The following is a 20,868-nucleotide window of genomic DNA, read 5'->3' on the forward strand; positions in this document are numbered from 1 at the left end:
GTGTATGTACATATACCTTCATTTAAGAACTGCCTGGTTATAAAAGATAGATAGATACTAAAAGTAAATAAAAATAAAATATTTAAGTAACTAACTAACTTTAGTATAAAATTCTACATAAAGAAACATCGACTGTTATATAAAACCCCCATTCAATCAAAACATAAACGGTCCTTAAACGGCTCGTGACACAAACGACCCTTTCACAAGTAATAAGGCCGTGTTTGGGGAGGGTTAATTCAAGCTGAACTGTGGGGTGCCCTCGGCCTCTTGGCTCAAGTGGCGATAACGTCACAGGTTTGGCTTAGCGGTTACGAGTCGCGCTCGATGCTCCGCTCGCAGGGATGGGGATTTGCGTTGTTGGCGAGAAATAGGGCTGGCACTCAAGTTAATAATAAGAAGGCATTTAATTTTTTTCCATATCCGAACCAGAACTGTGAAATCAATCATTAATTTTATAAAAATAAGTACCTATATAAAGGAAAGCTTACAAGGTGAGTGAGGTAGATATGTATTTGATTATAAAGAAGAATGGATATCAGCATTCTCTGTGCAACTACTACTACCATCTACTACGATCCAAGCTCCCAATACCATATAATATAATCCCAATAGCTTTAGAGTCGTTTTGAGTGCACTATTTTTAGGTAGATACATTTTTAATTAACACAGGCTTAAAGCACACGCTTTAGTAGAATTATGGTAAATATTCGAGATTTCTAACAATGAGAATAAATTCCATTTTACTTTGACGTTCCAGCGTGTCGGACTGGAGTCTGGGCTATGTGACTTAGGTATACAACGTATTACAAAATTGAGAATTACTGTTGAAGGGTGAATAAGAATATTTCATAAGGAATCACCCTGTAAAAAAATTAAATCAAAAGAAATATATTTAGTTTTCCATACGAAATAATTCAAAACATTGTTATGACAACCCTATTCAAGATATAAGACCGACGAGCACATAGTACTACGCGTACCTAATAAAGTGACAGGAGTCACTTGGTTTTAAATTTGCATGTGATTTTAAGCGGTTATATCCCAGAGGATAGGACTTCGACTTCACTTTCGGGGGGGCGATCTCAATCAAAGCACGCACCTTTTCTAAGTGCACATAACTTTTTAAGCAATTAAAATATCACTTGCTTCGACGGTGAAGGAAAACATCATGAGGAAACCTGCATGTCCTGCAACGTTCTCAACGGGCCAACGTGTGGACTACGGCCTTAATGACCCCTTCTCATTGTGGGAAGAGACCCGTGCCCTGTAGTGGGCCGGTAATGGGTTAATAGGAAGATGTGATGTTAGTCTCATTTAGTTCAGAAAAACTATGGCGGTGGATTACTCAAAAACTATTAGCGCTTCGGTTTCACACATAAGCCTTAGAGACAGTTAATATTGTACCTCTAAAGCATGTGAACTAATATTTCCGTTTCCATTTACGTTATGTTGTATATTATTTACCTCTCGGCAAAAACTGGTAAAGAAGCAGCCCTACGGGTTCTCGTTACGTAGTTACAGAGCCAGCAGATGAGGCGGGCTCAAGTTTAATTGAATCCTAAAGTTTCCCCCAGGCCACCCCTGATTGGCCCGCGCAAGACATTGTTCGCTTCACCCCGCGCTGACAGAGTAGATACCGCTTTGTGATGGACCTCTTCATAGTGCTTCAAGTAAGTACCTTTATTGTACAACGCTTGTATCTAGTTATACTTATTTCTATACTAATGTTATTATATTATGCAGCAACATAGCAAAATCTGATAGATTGATGAAATATCTTTACGCAGTATAAAAGAAAGTCTTAAGGAGTAAAGCTTATAAGTAGTAAACATGCATATAGTAGTTAGTAGTAGAGCCAAGGAACAAACATATTTTTGTGCGCCCACATTGCAAATGCTGACTTCCACGGCCCACATTATCCAACGCCCCGGCTTAGCACGTTTAAGCATGCCTTAAGCATGCCCAAGCATTAGTATTAATAACTATATAAATTGAAAACCAGACAACATTATTTATGCATATTTATAAGTAAATAGGTATAACAAAAATCAGAATTCAATTTTAGACTTGACTATTGACGAAAGTTCACTTCCAGCGAAGCGTGGCGGTTGTGGTAAGGTAATCCAATAGGATTTTTTATTAATCTAAAGGTCAATTCAAATAGCAGAGTCTACTCGAAGCGAAACGTCAAATACCTACATCACTGATAGTCCAGCAGCCCCCCCCCCTGATTTTTTTCAGTGATTAATAAAAGGGTAAATCTTTGTGAGCTCTTTCGGTTCCACGGGACACATAAGTTTTTCTGCTGTGGAAATTCTCGAAGAGGTAGCTAGTGAACAGCGCAGGTGTTAAATACGTGGAATAGAAAATATCTGTTGGTATAATTGAACGACCACGGAGTCGTACAAATTTATTGGTACTCTTTTACGCTAGTTAAGTCTCGTAAACAGGTCGCAAGTGTCCGTTATCCAAGCTTAGTTCGTCTTGTATATAGGATGCAAATGTCGTTTGTGCAAAGTTCAGAGCGTCTCGTATACAGGTCGCGACTGTCTTTTATGCAAGTTTAATACCTCTCTTATACACGTCATAACGGTCTTTTGCGCAAGTTTAGTACGTTTCTTATACTTGTCGCAAGTGTCTTTTATGCAAGTTTAGTACGTCTCGCACAAAGGAAAAACTTGCCGTTTATGCAAGTTTAGTACGTTTCGTATACAGGTCGCAAGCGTCGTTTATGCAAGTTTGGAACGTCTCGTGTATTTATGTCTTTACGGTCTTTTATGTTATTTCAGTACGTCCCTTAAACCTACAGGTCGCACCAGTCTTTTACGCAAGTTTAGTAAGTCTCTTATACTAGCCGCAAGTGTCTTTTATGCAAGTTTAGTACGTCTTGTATACAAAAAGCAAGCTTAGTAAGTCTCAAGCGTCTTTCTACGGTCGTGTCGTTTCTGCAAGTTCAGAAAGTCTCGTCTCGTTTTAGTTATGCAAGTTTAGTACGTCCCGTATAGGAACCGGTCGCAAGCGTCTTTTATGCAAGTTTAATATATATAAATGCATTTGTTCCTATATAGTACCTACCTATCTTAATCTATCTAATTTTCTAATTATACTCAATCTAACTCGTGCTTAGCCGAATAACTCGGCATTTGTCAGACGGCCGACTGACGCAGTGGGCAGCGACCCTGCTCTCTGAGTCCTAGGCAGTGTGTTCGACTCCCACAACTGGAAAATGTTTGTGTGATGAACATGTGTTTTTCAGTTTCTGGGTGTTTATCTGTACATTATCAGCCTCCCATTGCCATTAATTTTTATTTCAACAAATACATTTTGCTAGCGAGGTGTAGCAGGACGCCAACCTACCGGATTTCATTATTATTGTAACCATATCTGCCTATGTGTGTACGTTCAGTTTAAAAAAAAAGGTACCCTCTCAAATACGATAATCTGTGGACGATATAAGTTAAGGCGGGAAGTGTCAAAACTGTTTAGGTAAATGGAAGATATGAATATGTTGTTTCTTATATGATTATAAAACTGTAATCAAAATAATTCTGCACTTATTAACTATTCTAAAATACCCCAATAGCATCCGGCGTTAATCTCGCTGGCTTAGCAAATAATTTCATGGGATAAACTAAACCGTAAGACGCCGTGAGTGCCGCTAGTAGATAAGCTTGTCAACTGCGACGCAGTCCCGAGAGACTGTCCGGACTATTATCACTGCGGAGGGTTTACCCTCTTTACAATAGTTGGCCCTTTAATACACTTTAATCTTAAAGCGGTTATAGCTTCGTGGTTAGATCTTCCGCCTCCCTTTCACGGAGTTCGACTCCCTTCATGCACGCACTTTTTCGGAGTACGGTGCCCTTTTAATGTTAGCAACTAAAATTTCATTTGCAGAATGCATCGTGAGGTAACCTGCATGCCTAAGAGTTCCACATCCATTCAACATTCTCAAAGGCGTGTGAAGTCCACCGGCACAGATGCGTGGTGGACAAAGCCTAAAACCCTTTTTAAAGGAGATCCGTCCTATAATGGGCTGATAATGATAAATCATAAACCTGCCCTTTCATTACCTATTTTTAATTTAAATTATTCTAATTTTAATTTTTTAATTTTATGAGAATGAAGTATTGTTTTTTGAGTGTCTTTTATATTAATTTTATTTTATTCTCTCAATTTTGTATATGGGTCCCCGATCTAAAATAACATGATTTTATTTCAGGTCGGGGTATGGTGAACGAAAACATCGTGAGGAAACCTGCGTGCCTATATAAACTGCCGTTCTGGTCTAGTAGTAAGCGTACGTTTTACTACATGGCTCTGGGTACGATTACCTATCAGGGACACAGTTGTTAGATATCAATAGTGATTTCTGTCAACAAATTCTGAGTTGTTATCGTTTAGACAGATTATCGTTTCGCCAGATTTCTCCTCATTTTACCATGGTGACTCGAAAAATCATATTAAACTGTTGGTCTCGATTAGTATCACTAACATATTGAGGTTATTAAATTATTTGTTTCCAACTAATTATATTAACACCAAAAATGGACATGCATAATAGTCAAACTTTATTGAATTCATTTCAAATCACTGAATCTGTTGATAATAATTTTATCTCTTCATTACTGCCAGTCCAATTTTCAAAATCAATGGCGTTCTCATAATAATATTCCATTACCTAATATTAAAAGCGATTTTAATTCGGGTGTCATTTTCGCAAAAGTGGAATTCGATGAAAAACCACAATGCTAAAGCTTATTAAACCTAGCATTAACATTTAATAATTTACAAACGAAACTTGTTTCAGTAAAATGGAAATATGGGTCTTTAAGGTTTATATTTCCAGTAGCGTTGTCGGCTTAAAATTCGTTCAGAAATGAATATCGGATGGGCGGTAAAAATGGAAAACGTTGACATAGCTGAGTGCCGTGATAGCGTGGTCGGTGCAGGGTTGCCAATACAAATACAAATTTATTTAGGTATTTCGAATACGTATTTTTTTTAAAAGCCACGTCTGTCTGTTTGTAACAATTACAACAATTTTCATCATCATAGTTCTCAAGGTTAGAATTTCTTGACTGATAACCCATAATTTTTTGACCTAGTAAAATTTTTGCTGGGATGCATGATCCTAAGTTAAACATCTTCATCACAAGACCAACGGGGCAGTCCTATTATACAATTGCCAATACAAATACAAATTTATTTAGGTATTTCGAATACGTATTTTTTTTAAAAGCCACGTCTGTCTGTTTGTAACAATTACAACAATTTTCATCATCATAGTTCTCAAGGTTAGAATTTCTTGACTGATAACCCATAATTTTTTGACCTAGTAAAATTTTTGCTGGGATGCATGATCCTAAGTTAAACATCTTCATCACAAGACCAACGGGGCAGTCCTATTATACAATTATTTTGAATACGAAAAGTATGGTAGGTTTCCTCATTAGGCCTTTAAAAAGCTCAGCCTTCTTTAAAAAAAAAAAAAGATGCTGAATGGCAACCCTAACAGGAGGCTGTATCTGGCGCAGCGGTAGAATGGAAAAATTAAAAAAGCCGTATTGGCCCCGCGCGTTCAATTAACAGAGGGATTGTGCTTGCGGCCCGCTGACAGCGTCAACTCGGCAGCGGCGGTCGGCGTTTTATTCACACCTGAATAATTCCTTTTATTATTTGCCGGCTTCATTGACACAGCCTGAAAAATACGTGGAGTATAGCGAAATAAAGCACAAAGTTTGCAACTTTAATACCGAACAGTGACTCTTTTTCACGGTTTTTTTTTTATAGTACCTAGTAATATTTGACCGACTAAGATGATTGTCCACCTCATGTTAAGTGGAAACCCATCGTAAACTTTTTCTGTATCGTTATATTACCTACCTAATGTACAATGCTGAAAATTTTGCAAAGGAGCCAGTAGGAAAGCAGACTCTTATAGACCTTAGTACAATGACGTCAACAAATTCAAATTCATTTATTTCAAGTAGGCCTACTTTATAAGCACTTTTGAAACGTCAAGTATGTATGTTTGTAGTGACTCTACCACTCTAACAAAGTTTCTCAAACGGTGGTAATGAACAAGAGCAAGCATAGAAAGTATATTTCTGTTGCTCATGGTCTGCTCTAGTGTTTCATCGTTTAGAACTCTGCATTCTAAATAATTGGAGATGAGTTTATACCTATTATGTCTAGGACACACGGACTCAGTTCAATTATGAGCATGAAGAAAGAATTCAACTGTAAGTGTTCAGAAACCTTATAGATTTCTATTTATTTAAAAATTTAAATTTAAATTGAAACCGTTAGGTACCGCTTGAATTAAAGTCATAATATAACAGTGCAGAATTGGAAAGGACAGAGTTTTCTTTTCACTAGTTTACATAAAAAGCTTTATTTATTATAATTCTAAGCTTTAATTAGGTGTCTAAGCCTATGTTTAATTATGTTATTATTTATTTAAGGTTGGTCACAAATTATTTCTGAAATAGCTGATATAAATGGAAAACATAACATAAATAAGAAAATCCACGACGTCAAAAACTCAAGTTTCCTTTACAGGCCACCCGAAAACAACATACCAGAATATAATTAACTTCGGAATACTTTCCAGATAAAAGTACGTCGGGAAAATAACCTACACTATCTCATATTGTAGCTAAGCTCTCGTTTCTTTGAAACATCATAACATGGAACTATTGTATATAAGTATTGTTATTGATCTATGGTTCTATGGCCAGAGCTATCTACAAGAGGAAGATCCTTGTTTCATAATTTGAAATTTCTTCAAAGATAGATCTTATATGGGATTTCAAATCTTCTGCTTCTTCGTCTTTCATTTGTTTTTAGCGTACTTTTACCCAATAGTTAGTAATGTACGTTTACACAAAAGTTAGTTAGTTATTTTAAATGACTGCGTTTTTGCGGCGCTTGCTTTTGAGAATCTGGACCCATGGTCAGCGCACACATAACAATCATGTACTTTTTGTGGTATGCAATAAATGTATATTCATTCATTCAACAAATAATTAAAGTCGTGTCCCAAAAATAGGCCTACACATCAGGTGATCCAAGAACTGGCACTTATATTTTAGCCCACCGGCTAAGTTTAGCGATTCATAGGGGAAATAGCGTTTTGGGTACTATGATCATAAGTGAACAACTTTTATTTTTTTGTAGTTAATGTAGTAATAGGTTATTTTCGTCTGTAAATATTTTATTTTACTACAAAATTTTAATCGATTGCTGTAAAATAAAAATATTTTTGGCTAATCTTCTTCTTCTTCTTCTTTTGATTTATGGCTTTTCGTAATGCCAAAACAGCACAATGAAGCTAATCCGTATCATAATGTCATTGTCAACTGACAATACTCTCTCAATAGACATTTGACAGTTGTCAAACTCAAGTTGAAGTAGGTACTTGTGACTTGTGTTGTGAGTGTGTTCAGTGATGTTTTTGTATTTTTAAGGGAAAAGCATAATACAAAGGAAGTAATTTGAATTAAAAATATTCGTTGGTAAATAATTTTTTAGGTACTACTCCATACCGAGAGACTTTATCTGTTGTACTTTGCAATTCTTGAGCTCATTTCCCGGCATAAGTTTGTCAAATAAAACTTGTTGTTTACAACTAATTTCCGATTAAAAATGGCCAATAAAACACCTAAAACGGATACTAAGAAGAAAACTAAACAAAAACGGAAAAGCTCTTCAAAATTTTCGTTGACAGTGAGTACCTACTAACACAATATTGTATGAGTAATAGTTACAATTTTACACCAACAACAACAAATAATAATCCTTATTCACAACTATAAGTTGTGAATAAGGATTTAAAAAAACCCTACAAAAGGTGGCTAGGTGGCCAAAGGTGGGTAATGCTAAAATATTTTCTACAAGTGCAAGACACATGCTGTGGAGAGTAAACCTTTGGCCCCATAAGTATTAAAAATACCTGATATATATACACACTTGCAGACACACTTACTCTCTCACCAGGGCTGCCTGCCATAAGTGCTAGTAGTTATACTAGTAATTTACTAGGATAGCCCCAATTTTGATGTATTATTTTTCAACTATACAAACCAAAATAAATATTTGTGATTTGTTTTAGAATTTTTGCTCAGGAAAATCATGTACCTTCATATATGTACCTTCGTATATTTTCATACCAAAATCACCAATCGACCAATGAGCATTTAAATGGGAATAATGGTTATTAGTTGACAGCCGATTGGCGCAGTTTGCAGCGACCCTGCTTTCTGAGCCGAAGGCTGTGGGTTTGATTCCCACTACTGGATAATGTTTGTGTGATGAGCATGAATGTTTTTCAGTGTCTGCGTGTTTATATGTATATTCTAACTCTAAGTATTTATGTATATTATTCATAAAGATATTCATCAGTCATCTTAGTACCCATAACACAAGCTACGCTTACTTTGGGGCTAGATGGTGATGTGTGTATGGTCGTAGTATATTTATATATTTATTTATTTATTAAGATTTTGTCTTGAGTTTTTTTCTAAAGCATAAGTTCATATCCTTCTCTTGTTAGATCTTATGCCCAACAGTGGAACATTAACAAGGCCAATGATGATGATAAAAGTTTTGTTTAAGAGAAGATGATGGTTTTTAAATTACTATTCCATAGATATTAATTATAATTGATTTCCTTTTTTTCAGTTTGGCAAACTATTTTTTATTTCTGCTGTACTAGCAGGTCTATGGGCCTATTGTATGTTGAAAATATTAACAACTCCTCCGGATGTGCCTAAGCTTAACCTAGATGAATACTGGGGACCTTATCCTATGAATCCAAAGCCAGATCTATCTATAAGACCCTATGAGATAGAATTTAGCGATATTGTAAGTAACAATTTTGCAATTTCTATGTTCTATTTGGAACTATTATTAGCTATACGACAAAAACATTTGGGATAAAAGTACTGTTCATATTTGGTATGTTTGATAAATTAAATTGATATCCATAGTTTATTCCGTAAAAGTGTGGTTAACATTTTCTACATTGGTGAAAAAGAAAAGTGTAGTTTTGAATGCCCTAGAAATATTTATTTAAGCATATTTTGATGTCTTAGGTGTTTTTCTTCATATTTAACAATTCTGTAGGACTTTTGCAGGCCCGTATGAAGCATTTATACATATTTGTTTACATTATTGTGAGGTGATTGATAACTACATTTATGAAGAGTGTGAATATTAATAGAGAAAGTTCCAATCATTGCTGATTTTTAAAGAAATTTCTTCATTCCTTATTATAAAGGTTCTACAAGAAAAAATGGTCAAACTAAGGTTAAAAGAAATGTATATTGAAAATTTGTTTATATACTGGAATTGTTTATATGTTCTATTAGTAATCTCATAATCTAGACATAATTATATGACAACCAATTAGTCTATAACAGTCCACTGCTGCCCATAATCACCACTCTGGGCAGCTTGATGGCTTTATGGCTGTGTTACTAATAAAATATTTATATGTCCATTTATAAATTTTCTTGCAGATGATAAATGACCTAAAAGAAAGACTCCTACACAGGAGACCTTTCCCACCACCACTAGAAGAGGTTGGTTTCACATATGGATTCAATTCACACTTCTTAACAAGAGTGCTTGATTACTGGCAGAACAAATACAACTTTAAGGAAAGAGAACAGTTTTTTAATAAGTTTGATCATTTCGTAACTAACATTCAAGGTTTGGATGTACACTACATGCATGTGAAACCACAAGTTTCATCAGATGTTGAGGTATGTATAAAAACCACAGTTTAAGAAAAATGATAAACACAAAATTATCTTCATTGTCAACATGCTTAGTATTTTTAAACTGAGCGAAAATTCCATCCATTCAGTTAGCAACTTGGGTCAACTTTGTATAATTAACTACTGCATAGTACACAACTAAGCTACAACCATGCTCCTAAATAGCGTACATGGTTCTAAACTGTAAGTAATTAATGTCTCGCTATAATAAATGAAGAAACATTGGAAAACTTATTTTTTATGACTTATTTTGAATTATTAGGAAGTAGAAACGATTGAAAATTTTAAATATTAGTAAAAATTCTATAAAAAACTATAATATATTAACCCATTAATATGACTTTTAGGTAATCCCACTTCTGATGTTGCATGGGTGGCCAGGGTCTGTGCGAGAATTTTACGAGATTATTCCGAAGCTCACAACATTGCAGGCAGGACGCAAATTCGTATTTGAGATCATAGCACCTAGTCTCCCTGGATTTGGGTTTTCTCAGGTACTGCTGATGGTTGACACAAAAATGCCAACAAGTTTAATTCTAGACAGTAATCTGTGACACCGATTTGCAATTTTATTCCAGGCGCCAGTACGTCCCGGTTTCGGTCCAGCAGAAATGGGGATAGTCATTTCCAACCTGATGAAGCGAATAGGACACGACAAGTATTACGTCCAAGGGGGTGATATCGGTCACATGATGGGATGTATTTTAGCAACTTTCTTCCCTAAGAATGTGATGGGTTTACACACTAATACCCCTTTACTGTTGTTCCATCCTCAGGAGAATATTTTTACAGTGTTAGGTGAGTTGAGGACTGTTTCAACAGCATATCGTCTGCGAAAGGTGCAGAAGTCATTTGTGGGATTGAGTATACGCTTTTATAATATGATTCCTAAGGTAATTTTGGACCTACCAATCCATAAGTTTAAAGAATGTGTTAAAACACATTTATTACAGCGAGGTTATTATACAATTGATGAGTTTCTTAATGACAAGGTTGCTTGGAAGCATCCGGCTCCGCTTTCATCTCTCACAAGATAGAAAAATGAATGTTAAAATATAAAATGTAAATTTTTGATGTTGGAAAAGAGCAACTGCTGAGTTTCTTGCCGGCTTCTTCTCGGTAGAATCTGCCTTCCGAACCGGTGGTAGAGTCACTACACACGGACAGACATGACGTTTCAAAAGTGCTTGTATTAGGCCTACTTGAAATAAATGAATTTTGAATTTTGAATTTTTTTTGAATTTTGCATATGTAACTGTCTCAGTTTGGGATATATCATATAAGCCACTCTGGGTTGTAATTGCTTTTTTTTTTGCATTAATTCCAGCTTAAATGTCAAACAGCTAATAATATTATGTATTCAGTAAGCTGTATTCTTTTTAGATTAAGGTACCTAACTGTTGTATACAATACTAGACATTGCATACGCATTATGTGCTTTTGGAGGATCTTATTTTATTTATTTAAACATCTTTATTGCATATAAAGGAAATACACACTGGAACACTTACATTAACATAAATTATATGCAAAAGGCGGCCTTATCACTAACAGTGATCTCTTCCAGGCTACCTTAACTATTGGAATAAGGCAATGAGAGACGGAAAATCGCAATAAAATATATATATATAAAAATATACAGATATATATACATATATATATATATATATATATATATATACTATATACATAAATAATTAAATAAAATAATAAATGTAATAAAATAATATATTATTAATAAATATGCATAAATACACACACATATACATATAATATTAACATGTTTATAGTGACAAATTCAAATAGTGCCTCCTTACACGACTTTTAAAAATCCCAAGGGATTTAGAGCGCCGAATGTCATCATCTTTTTCCTTTTTATCTTAAAACTTTTTAAAGAGTGTTTTAGGATAAAAGAAAAAGTTTTTTATTGCATTTAAAATTTTTAAACAAATATACAGATTTGTCTGTGTGTCGCGATTATTGTGAATTAAGCGTAGTTTGTATTATATAACTCTTTCTTTCTCCTTCCCCAACTCACACCAACCTTTTATACCAAAGGAATTAGTACAGCTGTGACCTGTATTATCTTGTAGGTGTTCTATGGCCGAGCCTGATAGTGGAGCCTCAGTTGCAGAGTCGCATGTATCCCTTGAGCGAACACTTGATGCGACTGGCCGAAGAGTCTGGCTACCTGCATATACAAGCCACCAAACCTGACACTATTGGTAACATATTATTTATTTTGATTGTAACTGCAAAATAACTAGCAGGCTATCCGCTCAAGTAGTTCGTAAAACACCCACTGCTTTTAGGAGTCTATGTGAAAATAAAGAAATAGACAAACATTGAACATTAATGTTAGCACTAAATACCAATAAACAATGCGTGTGTTTATACTTGCCGAGTCTTTTAAGTAGCCAACATCCAACTTCGGTATGATTTCGGCTGGAAATATGTACATTAAAATGATTGCTGACCTCGCTATGCCCAGTAGCGAGCTGTATAAGTGACAAACCATGGACAAATCAAATCTATAGGCTAAATAAAAAATGGCTTCTCTACGTAGTCAAAGGTAAATTTATCTTTACAAATTTCATATTTAATTCCTCAGGAATAGCACTAACAGATTCTCCGGCGGGTTTAGCAGCGTATATTTTAGAGAAGTTTTCAACGTGGACAAACGACGCGTACAAGAAGGCCGGCGATGGGAACCTGCTGGCGAAGTTCAGTTTGACGCATCTGTTGGACAATGTGTTGGTGTATTGGTCTACCAACACCATCACCACGTCAATGCGGACGTACGCCGAGACTATGAACAAGAGATTCTTTGCTATGAGGCTTGACGAGTAATTTTTTTTTTTTTATATAACGACGATACACACATTGCCATTTTGCCCCAAAAAAGCGCAGCTTGTGTTATGGTTACTAAGATGCCTGATGAATATTTTTATGAATAACATACATAAATACTTAGAATACACAAACACCCAGACACTGAAAAACATTCATGCTCATCTCACAAACATTTTCCAGTAGTGGGAATCGAACCCACGGCCTTGGGCTCAGAAAGGAGGGTCGCTGCAAACTACGCCAATCGGCCGTCTTTATATTTATAATATTAATAGATTTAAAGCTGGATGTTTTGTATTCTGCTTTTCTTATCTTGCAAAATTATTATTCTTATACAACATGTAACCTGATTACGCAATAATATTGAAGGATGCATAAGTTTATGTCATAAGGAATCACCGTGTAAAGATATTAAATCAAAAGAAGCATATTTATTTTTCCATACAAACGAATTCAAACCATTCTTTACTATGACAACCCTATTGAGGATAAAAGACCGTCACGCGCATAGTACCTACACCCACAGGCTACTCTGGAGTCTATGTGAAAATAAAGAAATAGATAAACATCGAACATTAAGCTTAGCACTAATAAACAATGCGTGTGTTTATACTTGCAGAGTCTTTGAAGTAGCCAACGTCCACTTTCGGTATGATTTCGGCTGGAAATACATTAAAATTATGTATTACCGACCTCCCTGTGCCCAGTGAGCGCTGTAGTTTTATTAGTGTCAGTCGAAACCGCGGAAAAATCTGGTAAAGTGACAGGAGTCACGTGATTTTAATTTTGCATGTGATTGTTAGGGCCGTGTCTGATTTATTTAAGTAAAACTATAGGTTTACTCAAAAACTATTAGCGTTTCGTTTTCACAGATAAGTCTCTGACACAGTAAATAATGTATCTCTAAAGCCTATGAAGTATTATTATTTCGGTTTTCATTAACACGCTATACATCGATAATACTCGATAATAGCAGTGAAAAAAAGGCTTACTTTTAAATCATAACTCAGTACAAACGTTAGATTATACTGGGAGATCGAAGACAAATCATGAAAAAAAACAAAATCGCGCTAGGTTTATCCATGTTAATGTAAAGTCTTGGTTTATTGACCCCAAATTGCACTACCTACGCCGATCACTGGTTGTTACGGAATAATCTGGACTGGAGCATTCAGGTAATTACCAGCATTTTGTTCCAGAATCCCAACTGACGTGCCAACATGGGGCATCAAATTCAAGCACGATTTAGTGTTCCATCCGGACTCGATGTTAAAGCTGAAGTTCAAGAACTACCTCCACAGCACCATAGTGGAAGATGGCGGACACTTCGCAGCGATGGAAAACCCCGATATACTGGCCAGTGATATCTTTGAAGCTGTCGACATGTTCCTACAGTTTTATAACCACACCAAGTGAGTATGCAAATATGCTCCACGCATTCCCCGTTGGCATTTAAAGTTCAATCAGCACATCACGAAAAAAAAAAAATACAGAGTCTTAATAATATTTTAAAAGTCAAACTTTGTTTGTTTTATTTGTTAACTAGCTGTTGTCCCGTTTTGGAAACCGTTTGTTTTCCTGGTGCTACTCTCATGTAAACTAACTCTATGCCTGATTGGTTACTAAGTTAGGGCGTGAAGGAAGGACAAACAAACTTATTTTCGCATATATAAAATGAGTAAGGTTTAGCTTTTTCAGTGAAACAAATACACCTTTAGACAAGAGTAATATCGTTTTTATTATATAAACCGATAATGTTTCCACATCTTAGTTGTGATGTTTGATGTGAATGTACGAATTTTAGATATGATTAACACTAGTTCATATCCAGAAAAATTCAAAAGTTCCTACACGATAAATTGTTCCTACACAATCGAGAAACTGAATATTTGGTCTATATTCTTACTGAAATGATGATTTTATTTAATGCATGCTTCGTAATAGATTTTTGTAGTGTTCTCGTGAAGTTAATTTAGAATAGAATAGTTTTTGGCATATCCACTTCTTAAACTTTATAACCTTTCCTAGGATGCCAGAAACAAGAGAAAAAGTTCAAGAAACTCCCAACGCATTGGAAACAATATACCAATTTTCTGTAAAAGACATCTACGGAAAGGAAGTCAAGCTAGACAAATACAAGGGGCACGTTCTACTAATAGTCAACGTTGCCTCGCAATGCGGCCTCACCGACACAAACTACCAGCAACTGAACGAATTGTATGAGAAATACGCCAAAAGTCGGCACCTGCGCATATTAGCGTTCCCTTGCAACCAATTTGGTGGCCAAGAACCTGGCTCCGAGAAGGAAATTATAGAATTCGCCAAAGAGAAAAACATAAAGTTCGATATCTTTGAAAAAATTGAAGTGAACGGAGAGGATACACACCCATTGTGGAAGTTTTTGAAACGCACCCAAAGCGGTACATTTGGTGATTTTATAAAGTGGAACTTCTCCAAGTTTATCGTTGATAAGAATGGATTGCCTGTGGAGAGATTTGGCCCTAACGTAAATCCAATCGACTTGGAGCCACATTTGGCCAAATATTGGTGAATACTTAACATATAATTTATTATGGATTATATTATATCCTTTGTATAGCTTGGATCATCTTAGCTTTCTAAGCCCTGTGGCCTTTATACAAGATTGGCTTTCTCGTAATCGGCGAGTCGTTTTCGCATATCAAACCTGTATTATTAAAGTAAAATGAACCTTATTACAATCGCTTTGGAGTCTGAAATCCTTCACTTCTGATTTTTGTTTTACGAACCGTCCTGTCGCAAGTCGGAACTAAAGTATTGTAGGCAAATTTAAGCTTAAACAAAATGCAAATAAAATCCATTTTGCTCTGATGTTAAAGTATTTCCATACGAAGAGTCCTCGATTGCGAGCCAGCGAATCTTTTACTAAGGTTACTGTACTTTAGTGTAGTATTTAAACGTTTACAATTGTATTTGGAGATCAAAATATAAAATCAAAATAAATGGAAGTAATGTAAGTTTTACTAATTATGTATCGTAGATTGAGCTCAGGAACGAAATAATCTAGCGTGCATAGAGGGTATGCAGTTTATATATAATGAAGAAAAACTCTAGTACGAGTTATAAAAAACATAAGGCTAGGTGTTCTAAGAGTTATAAAAAGCCTACCCTTAGGTATTTTTGACTAGTACTGGAGATTTTCTTCATTTTATATCATCTGCATACCCTGTGCATACCCTCTATGCACGCTACTGCTAGTAGTTCCATCTTTTTAATATTGAACTTAGCATAGTAAGGGTACATCATTGGCACATGATTACTTAGTCATGGTATCACGTGTATACGTAATTTTCTAATACGCATATTTGATCTGATGGGCCGTAGTTAGTTACTATCCTACCAACAAAGGCGATTTAGCGTTCCGGTACAATGTCGCGTAAAAACCGTTACGGGTTATGGATTTAATATAACTGCCATACTGTCTAACAGGTTAGCCCGCTACCATCTTAAACTACGTAACGTATAGTGTAACTTGTAGTAATATAAAGTGGCTTTTTATGTACATAAAATATAACTACTGAAAAGATATTAACGTTAGGATTTTTTTTTTACTGGTGATTTTAAACCTCTCATAAGTTGATTTCAAATGACTTTTAGCATTTATCTAGGGTGTAATGTTTTAGGGTGTAAATTTAGACGGAAATAAACGGTATTCCCTTAGGGTCTTATTAATAAACGTAGCATAACGTTGGATCAGTTACGTATTGTTTTTTTTACACATTCTGACATTTAAAAGGTGCTGTTAGTTGTGTAAGGTGGTGAAATGTGACAAAACACTGCTTAACTATTTCGACGTTATGCTACGTTAATAAGGGTCTTAGTAAATATATGTTAAGCTTTGTACCCTATAAAGATACAAGTTGTAATCTCTGTGTTAAAAAAAAATAGTATATAAGTTCAAAATACGTGTTATCTTTTTATTGTAATATACAATTAATTTATGTTTTATCAAATGTTATGGTTCATATTATTTTGTATTAATTATTTGTAAGTTGAGAAAGTCTGTTTTTATACTTTTTTTTTATAAACTAATTAATAGTTTATTAAATACTGTTAAGTTAAGTTATATTAAGTTTATTTTATACTGAATATTTTACAGAACAACTACTTTTATTTATATGCATAGATAGATATACGAATGCACTTTTTAAAATTTAATTTGATAATAATAAAACTATTGATTTTAATTTTTGTTATTATAGAGAAAAATTAAACTATAATTTTGATATTAAGGATAATTTTTTCTTTTGACAAAAAAAACCCCTTTTTAGACATAGCAGCGTCTATTAGTTATAACATTTTTTACCTATTGTAAACGAACATAGGAAACCGTTATCCCGTGATAAAGAATGGTTTTTGCGGTTTAATAATATTTTATAACAAAAAATGTTTTGGGAGATGATGTGATTGATATAGCCAAATTGTCAAAAAAAGGAAGATAGTTAACAAATACAGAAATTTTAAATATCAAACAAAACTTTAATAACTTCTATTACATAAATGATAACAAAATTATTTCGCATTCTTCCAAAACTAGTATCTGCAATAGAAACTAAAACATAAATAATAATAGACAAATTAAAAAAAAAAATAATGAAGATTTATTAACCATGGAATTATGAAAACAAGGATAAGAATTACACAGTTTGCCCTCCAAGTCTAAGGCGGGAGAGATCTTTGTGTATGGTATTCCGAGAGCTCGTCTCGCTCCACTGAAGCTCCGGTATTGATCCGATCAGCTGCACAAAATAAATCAGTTAGAAATAAAAGGATTTAAGAAATCTAACCCTACCTATATCTACGTATTAAATTACTAGAAATAGTTATTCTTGAAATATGTTATAGTTGCGAGGGATTTGCAGTTTGCTGTACTGCGATGAGCAATGCGGTTCTCTATTTTTTTTTATTCCAGTGCATGTTAGCCCTTGACTGCAATCTCACATGCTTGTAAGTGATGATGCGCAATCTAAGATAGTAATGGGCCAACCTGTTAGGGGTATGTCAGTTATATTAAACCCATACCCCTAATAGGTTTCTACGCGACATCGTACCGGAACTCTTAATCGCTTAGCGGCACGTCTTTGTCGGTAGGGTGGTAATTAAACTCTTTCTCTAAGCAACTTCAACAGATCAAGAAACCAAGAAAATAATACAATATCAATATCTAAATAACAAATTAAAATTTGTGCATTTAACAATGTCGGTAGATTCTCGGAAACATGCTCTCAACTCTTAGAGGAAAAGTTATACCAACAAGTCAAGTAATATTTTCCTGTTTGTAATCATCTTTAAAATATGATTTGACTAGCTGTTGCCCGCGACTTCGTCTGCGTTTAAAATTGTTTTAGTTGTACAATTTACGTACGTGGCATTAATTTTAGTTGTAGATCTAAAAAAAAATAAAGTTCAGTATCGCTAAGCCTTAAATGAAGGGTTTGCTGCTATCCGCTGATGAGTTCTGTCCTCTATCTCCAACCACAGTTTGGGCAAAATTAAACACATATTATAACCTCTATAGTACAAAAATAATTATTGAAATCGGTTATAATTTGTAGGAGTTATGGTGTAAAATCGTCAAACCCTCATCTTCTCTCCCAAAGGACCCGAGCTTAATGTCGGGATAAAAAGTATCCTATATTACCTCTAAAACTTCCAAGAATATGTGTACAAAGTTTCATGAGAATCGGTTAAGAAGTTTTTGCGTGAAAGCGTAACAAACAAACTTAAATTGACATTTTTTATATTAGTAGGGATAAGTCATCAGCCCAAGAAATTGTTTTTCTGAGCCACAAAATTCCCTGTCAATTGTTTTACCTCATAACAATTTGCTAACTTCAAAATGTATAATTAATTGTAAAATAAGCATGACTTTCGTTCTGCATCATTGCTCGTTTTGCGATGCATAAATTTTATCAAATTACGTAGGTAATTAATAATGGAAAAGCAAGGATGTTCGTTTTGGGTACTGCTTGTTTGATTTGGGTGGATGTTTGTTACTCGATCACTCGATAACTGATCGGATCCAAATGAAATTTAGCAGAGATATGCTATATTCCGCTATCTTTCTGGGAATAGATTTTTTTATGTTAACAGAGCAACAGATTGACATGTTTTCTGCATAGTGGTATTTCAGATATCAGAGAGTAACATAGGCGTACATTTTTATTTTTTCGTGTTGGAAAAGCTTTATTGCTACTTCCGACCCTTGGGCAGGACGGAGGTTATGTGGGACTCCTCCTCTAAAGGGGGTATACCCACGCCGTGTCCCTCTTGTTGACTTTGTTAGACCACCGGGGAACTCGTTGTATGCCTTCCCGACGTCTACCAACCACCCCAGCCGATTGCTGGGACTTCTGCGATGTCTTGGTATAACAATAAATAGTATTTCCGTAGCTACTTACTACTTATTTCAGTCTGACCAAGTTATAAATAAACAATACGCTGCGCTTACTTTGGGGCTAGATGGCGATGTGTGTATTGTCGTAGTATATTCATTTATTTAATAAATGAATATACTACGACAATACACACGTCTCTATATAGCCCCAAAGTAGCTTGTGTTATGGGTACCTACTAAGATAACCGATGAATATTTTTATGAATAATATACAGATAAACACCCAGACGAGACACTGAAAAACATTCATTTTCATAACAAACATTTCCCAGTTGTGGGAATCGAACCCACAGCCTTGCACTCAGAAAGCAGAGCCGATGCCCACAGCGCCAATCGGCCGTCAAAGTTTTATCGCGCTGGACTAGAATTTCTATAAGTATTTATAGTTTAGAGCGGTCTGTATGTTTAGTTCGCATTTTCAAAAAACTGCGCACTAAGCATCTGCGATTATTAAGCGTGATTTTTTGTTGTCTTCATCTGCGATAAATGTAGCCTTTTACAGAAATGCATCATTTTCCAGATCCGATGTCATTAAAAACTAGTTTACTAACTCTCTTCTGATATATATATACACGAATAAAGAGAAGCGATGGTAAATAAATAAATAAATACACACATCGACATCTAGCCCCAAAGTAAGCGTAGCTTGTGTTATGAGTACTAAGGTAGCTGATGAATATTTTTATGACTATACACATAAATACTTATAATATACATATAAACACCCAGACACTAAGAAACAATCATGTTCATCACACAAACATTTTCCAGTTGTGGGAATCGAATCCACGGTCGACTCAGAAAGCAGGGTCGCTGCCCACTGCGCCAGTCGGCCGTCAAGGTGATAGCCGAGTGGGTAGGACTTCACTTTCGAGGGGGCGAATCCCAGCACGAACTTTTCGAAGTTATGTACGTTTTAAGCAATTAAAATATCACTTGCTTCAACGGTGAAGGCAAACATTGTGAAACCTGCATACCTGAGAGTTCTCCATAGAATTCTCATAGGTGTGTAAAGGCCACCAATCCGAGATCCGACTGGACTACGGCCTTAGCCCCTTCTCATTGTGGCAAGAGACCCGTGTCCTGTTGTGGGCCGGTAAAAGGTTGATATGATGATGGTGATATTCACGAATCTAAAGTTAAAGTTTGTAGAACTAAGTATATTATAAGGTACATTACGTAGAACTATCTTTATTTTTATGAACAGGGAATGTGAGAAAAAATAGCACTGAATGTTATGGATTAGATTATCAACATCAACTTTGAGTTAAATAAAAAACTAGTTCCGTTCTTTTCATATTGTTTCCCCTAAGAGTTGAAACGGCATTAGACATGTCAACATCGTAGAGTTTAAATTTAACAGATTTATCAACAGTATCAAAATTAAAGCTACGCGCATTATCTGAACTAACTTAAACTACTGATAAATACTTAGGTATATAATTTACAAGAAATTACGCACTACATACCTGTTCGATCAACATATAGTATTAGGAACCTTCTTTTATACTATGCCAATGACTATTTGCGGCTTCTAACGCCCATTATAATTTGCTAGAAACTATATAAATACATATGAGGGCGATAAAAATAATATAACAGGTATAGGAAAATTTTCTACAACCTACTAGTAATCTGTACCAATGAGTATTTACTGCTTCTAACGCCCATCATAATTCACTTTATTTTTTTGTATCCCCAGAATAGGATAGCACTATTTATAGACATGTTAATTCAGTATATAGATCTTTGTGGAATAAACATAATTCCCACCTTTATCTAACATTATTAATG

At 35.1% G+C, this 20,868-nt stretch overlaps 1 protein-coding gene across 3 annotated transcripts; it reads left to right on the top strand.

Moving 5' to 3' along the window:
* The first annotated feature begins 4,310 nt into the window (after positions 1–4,310).
* On the top strand, positions 4,311–16,620 carry LOC120624751 (juvenile hormone epoxide hydrolase-like). Of its 3 annotated transcripts, none has more exons than XM_039891475.1 (10): positions 4,311–4,327; positions 7,540–7,734; positions 8,689–8,871; positions 9,528–9,773; positions 10,136–10,282; positions 10,367–10,586; positions 11,882–12,013; positions 12,400–12,634; positions 13,838–14,050; positions 14,667–16,620. In XM_039891475.1, exons 2-10 carry the CDS (start codon positions 7,654–7,656, stop codon positions 15,187–15,189), a joined length of 1,980 nt encoding a protein of 659 aa, XP_039747409.1. In that variant the 5' UTR covers positions 4,311–4,327; positions 7,540–7,653; the 3' UTR covers positions 15,190–16,620. The 3 variants fall into 3 exon arrangements, with proteins under 3 accessions (XP_039747409.1, XP_039747401.1, XP_039747391.1); XM_039891467.1 differs by lacking the exon at positions 4,311–4,327 and adding an exon at positions 6,521–6,625; XM_039891457.1 differs by lacking the exon at positions 4,311–4,327 and having other exon boundaries at positions 7,438–7,734.
* The last annotated feature ends 4,248 nt before the right edge of the window (positions 16,621–20,868 follow it).

This window comes from Pararge aegeria, chromosome 1 (genome assembly GCF_905163445.1).
Source record: "Pararge aegeria chromosome 1, ilParAegt1.1, whole genome shotgun sequence".
NCBI classification, from domain to species: domain Eukaryota; kingdom Metazoa; phylum Arthropoda; class Insecta; order Lepidoptera; family Nymphalidae; genus Pararge; species Pararge aegeria.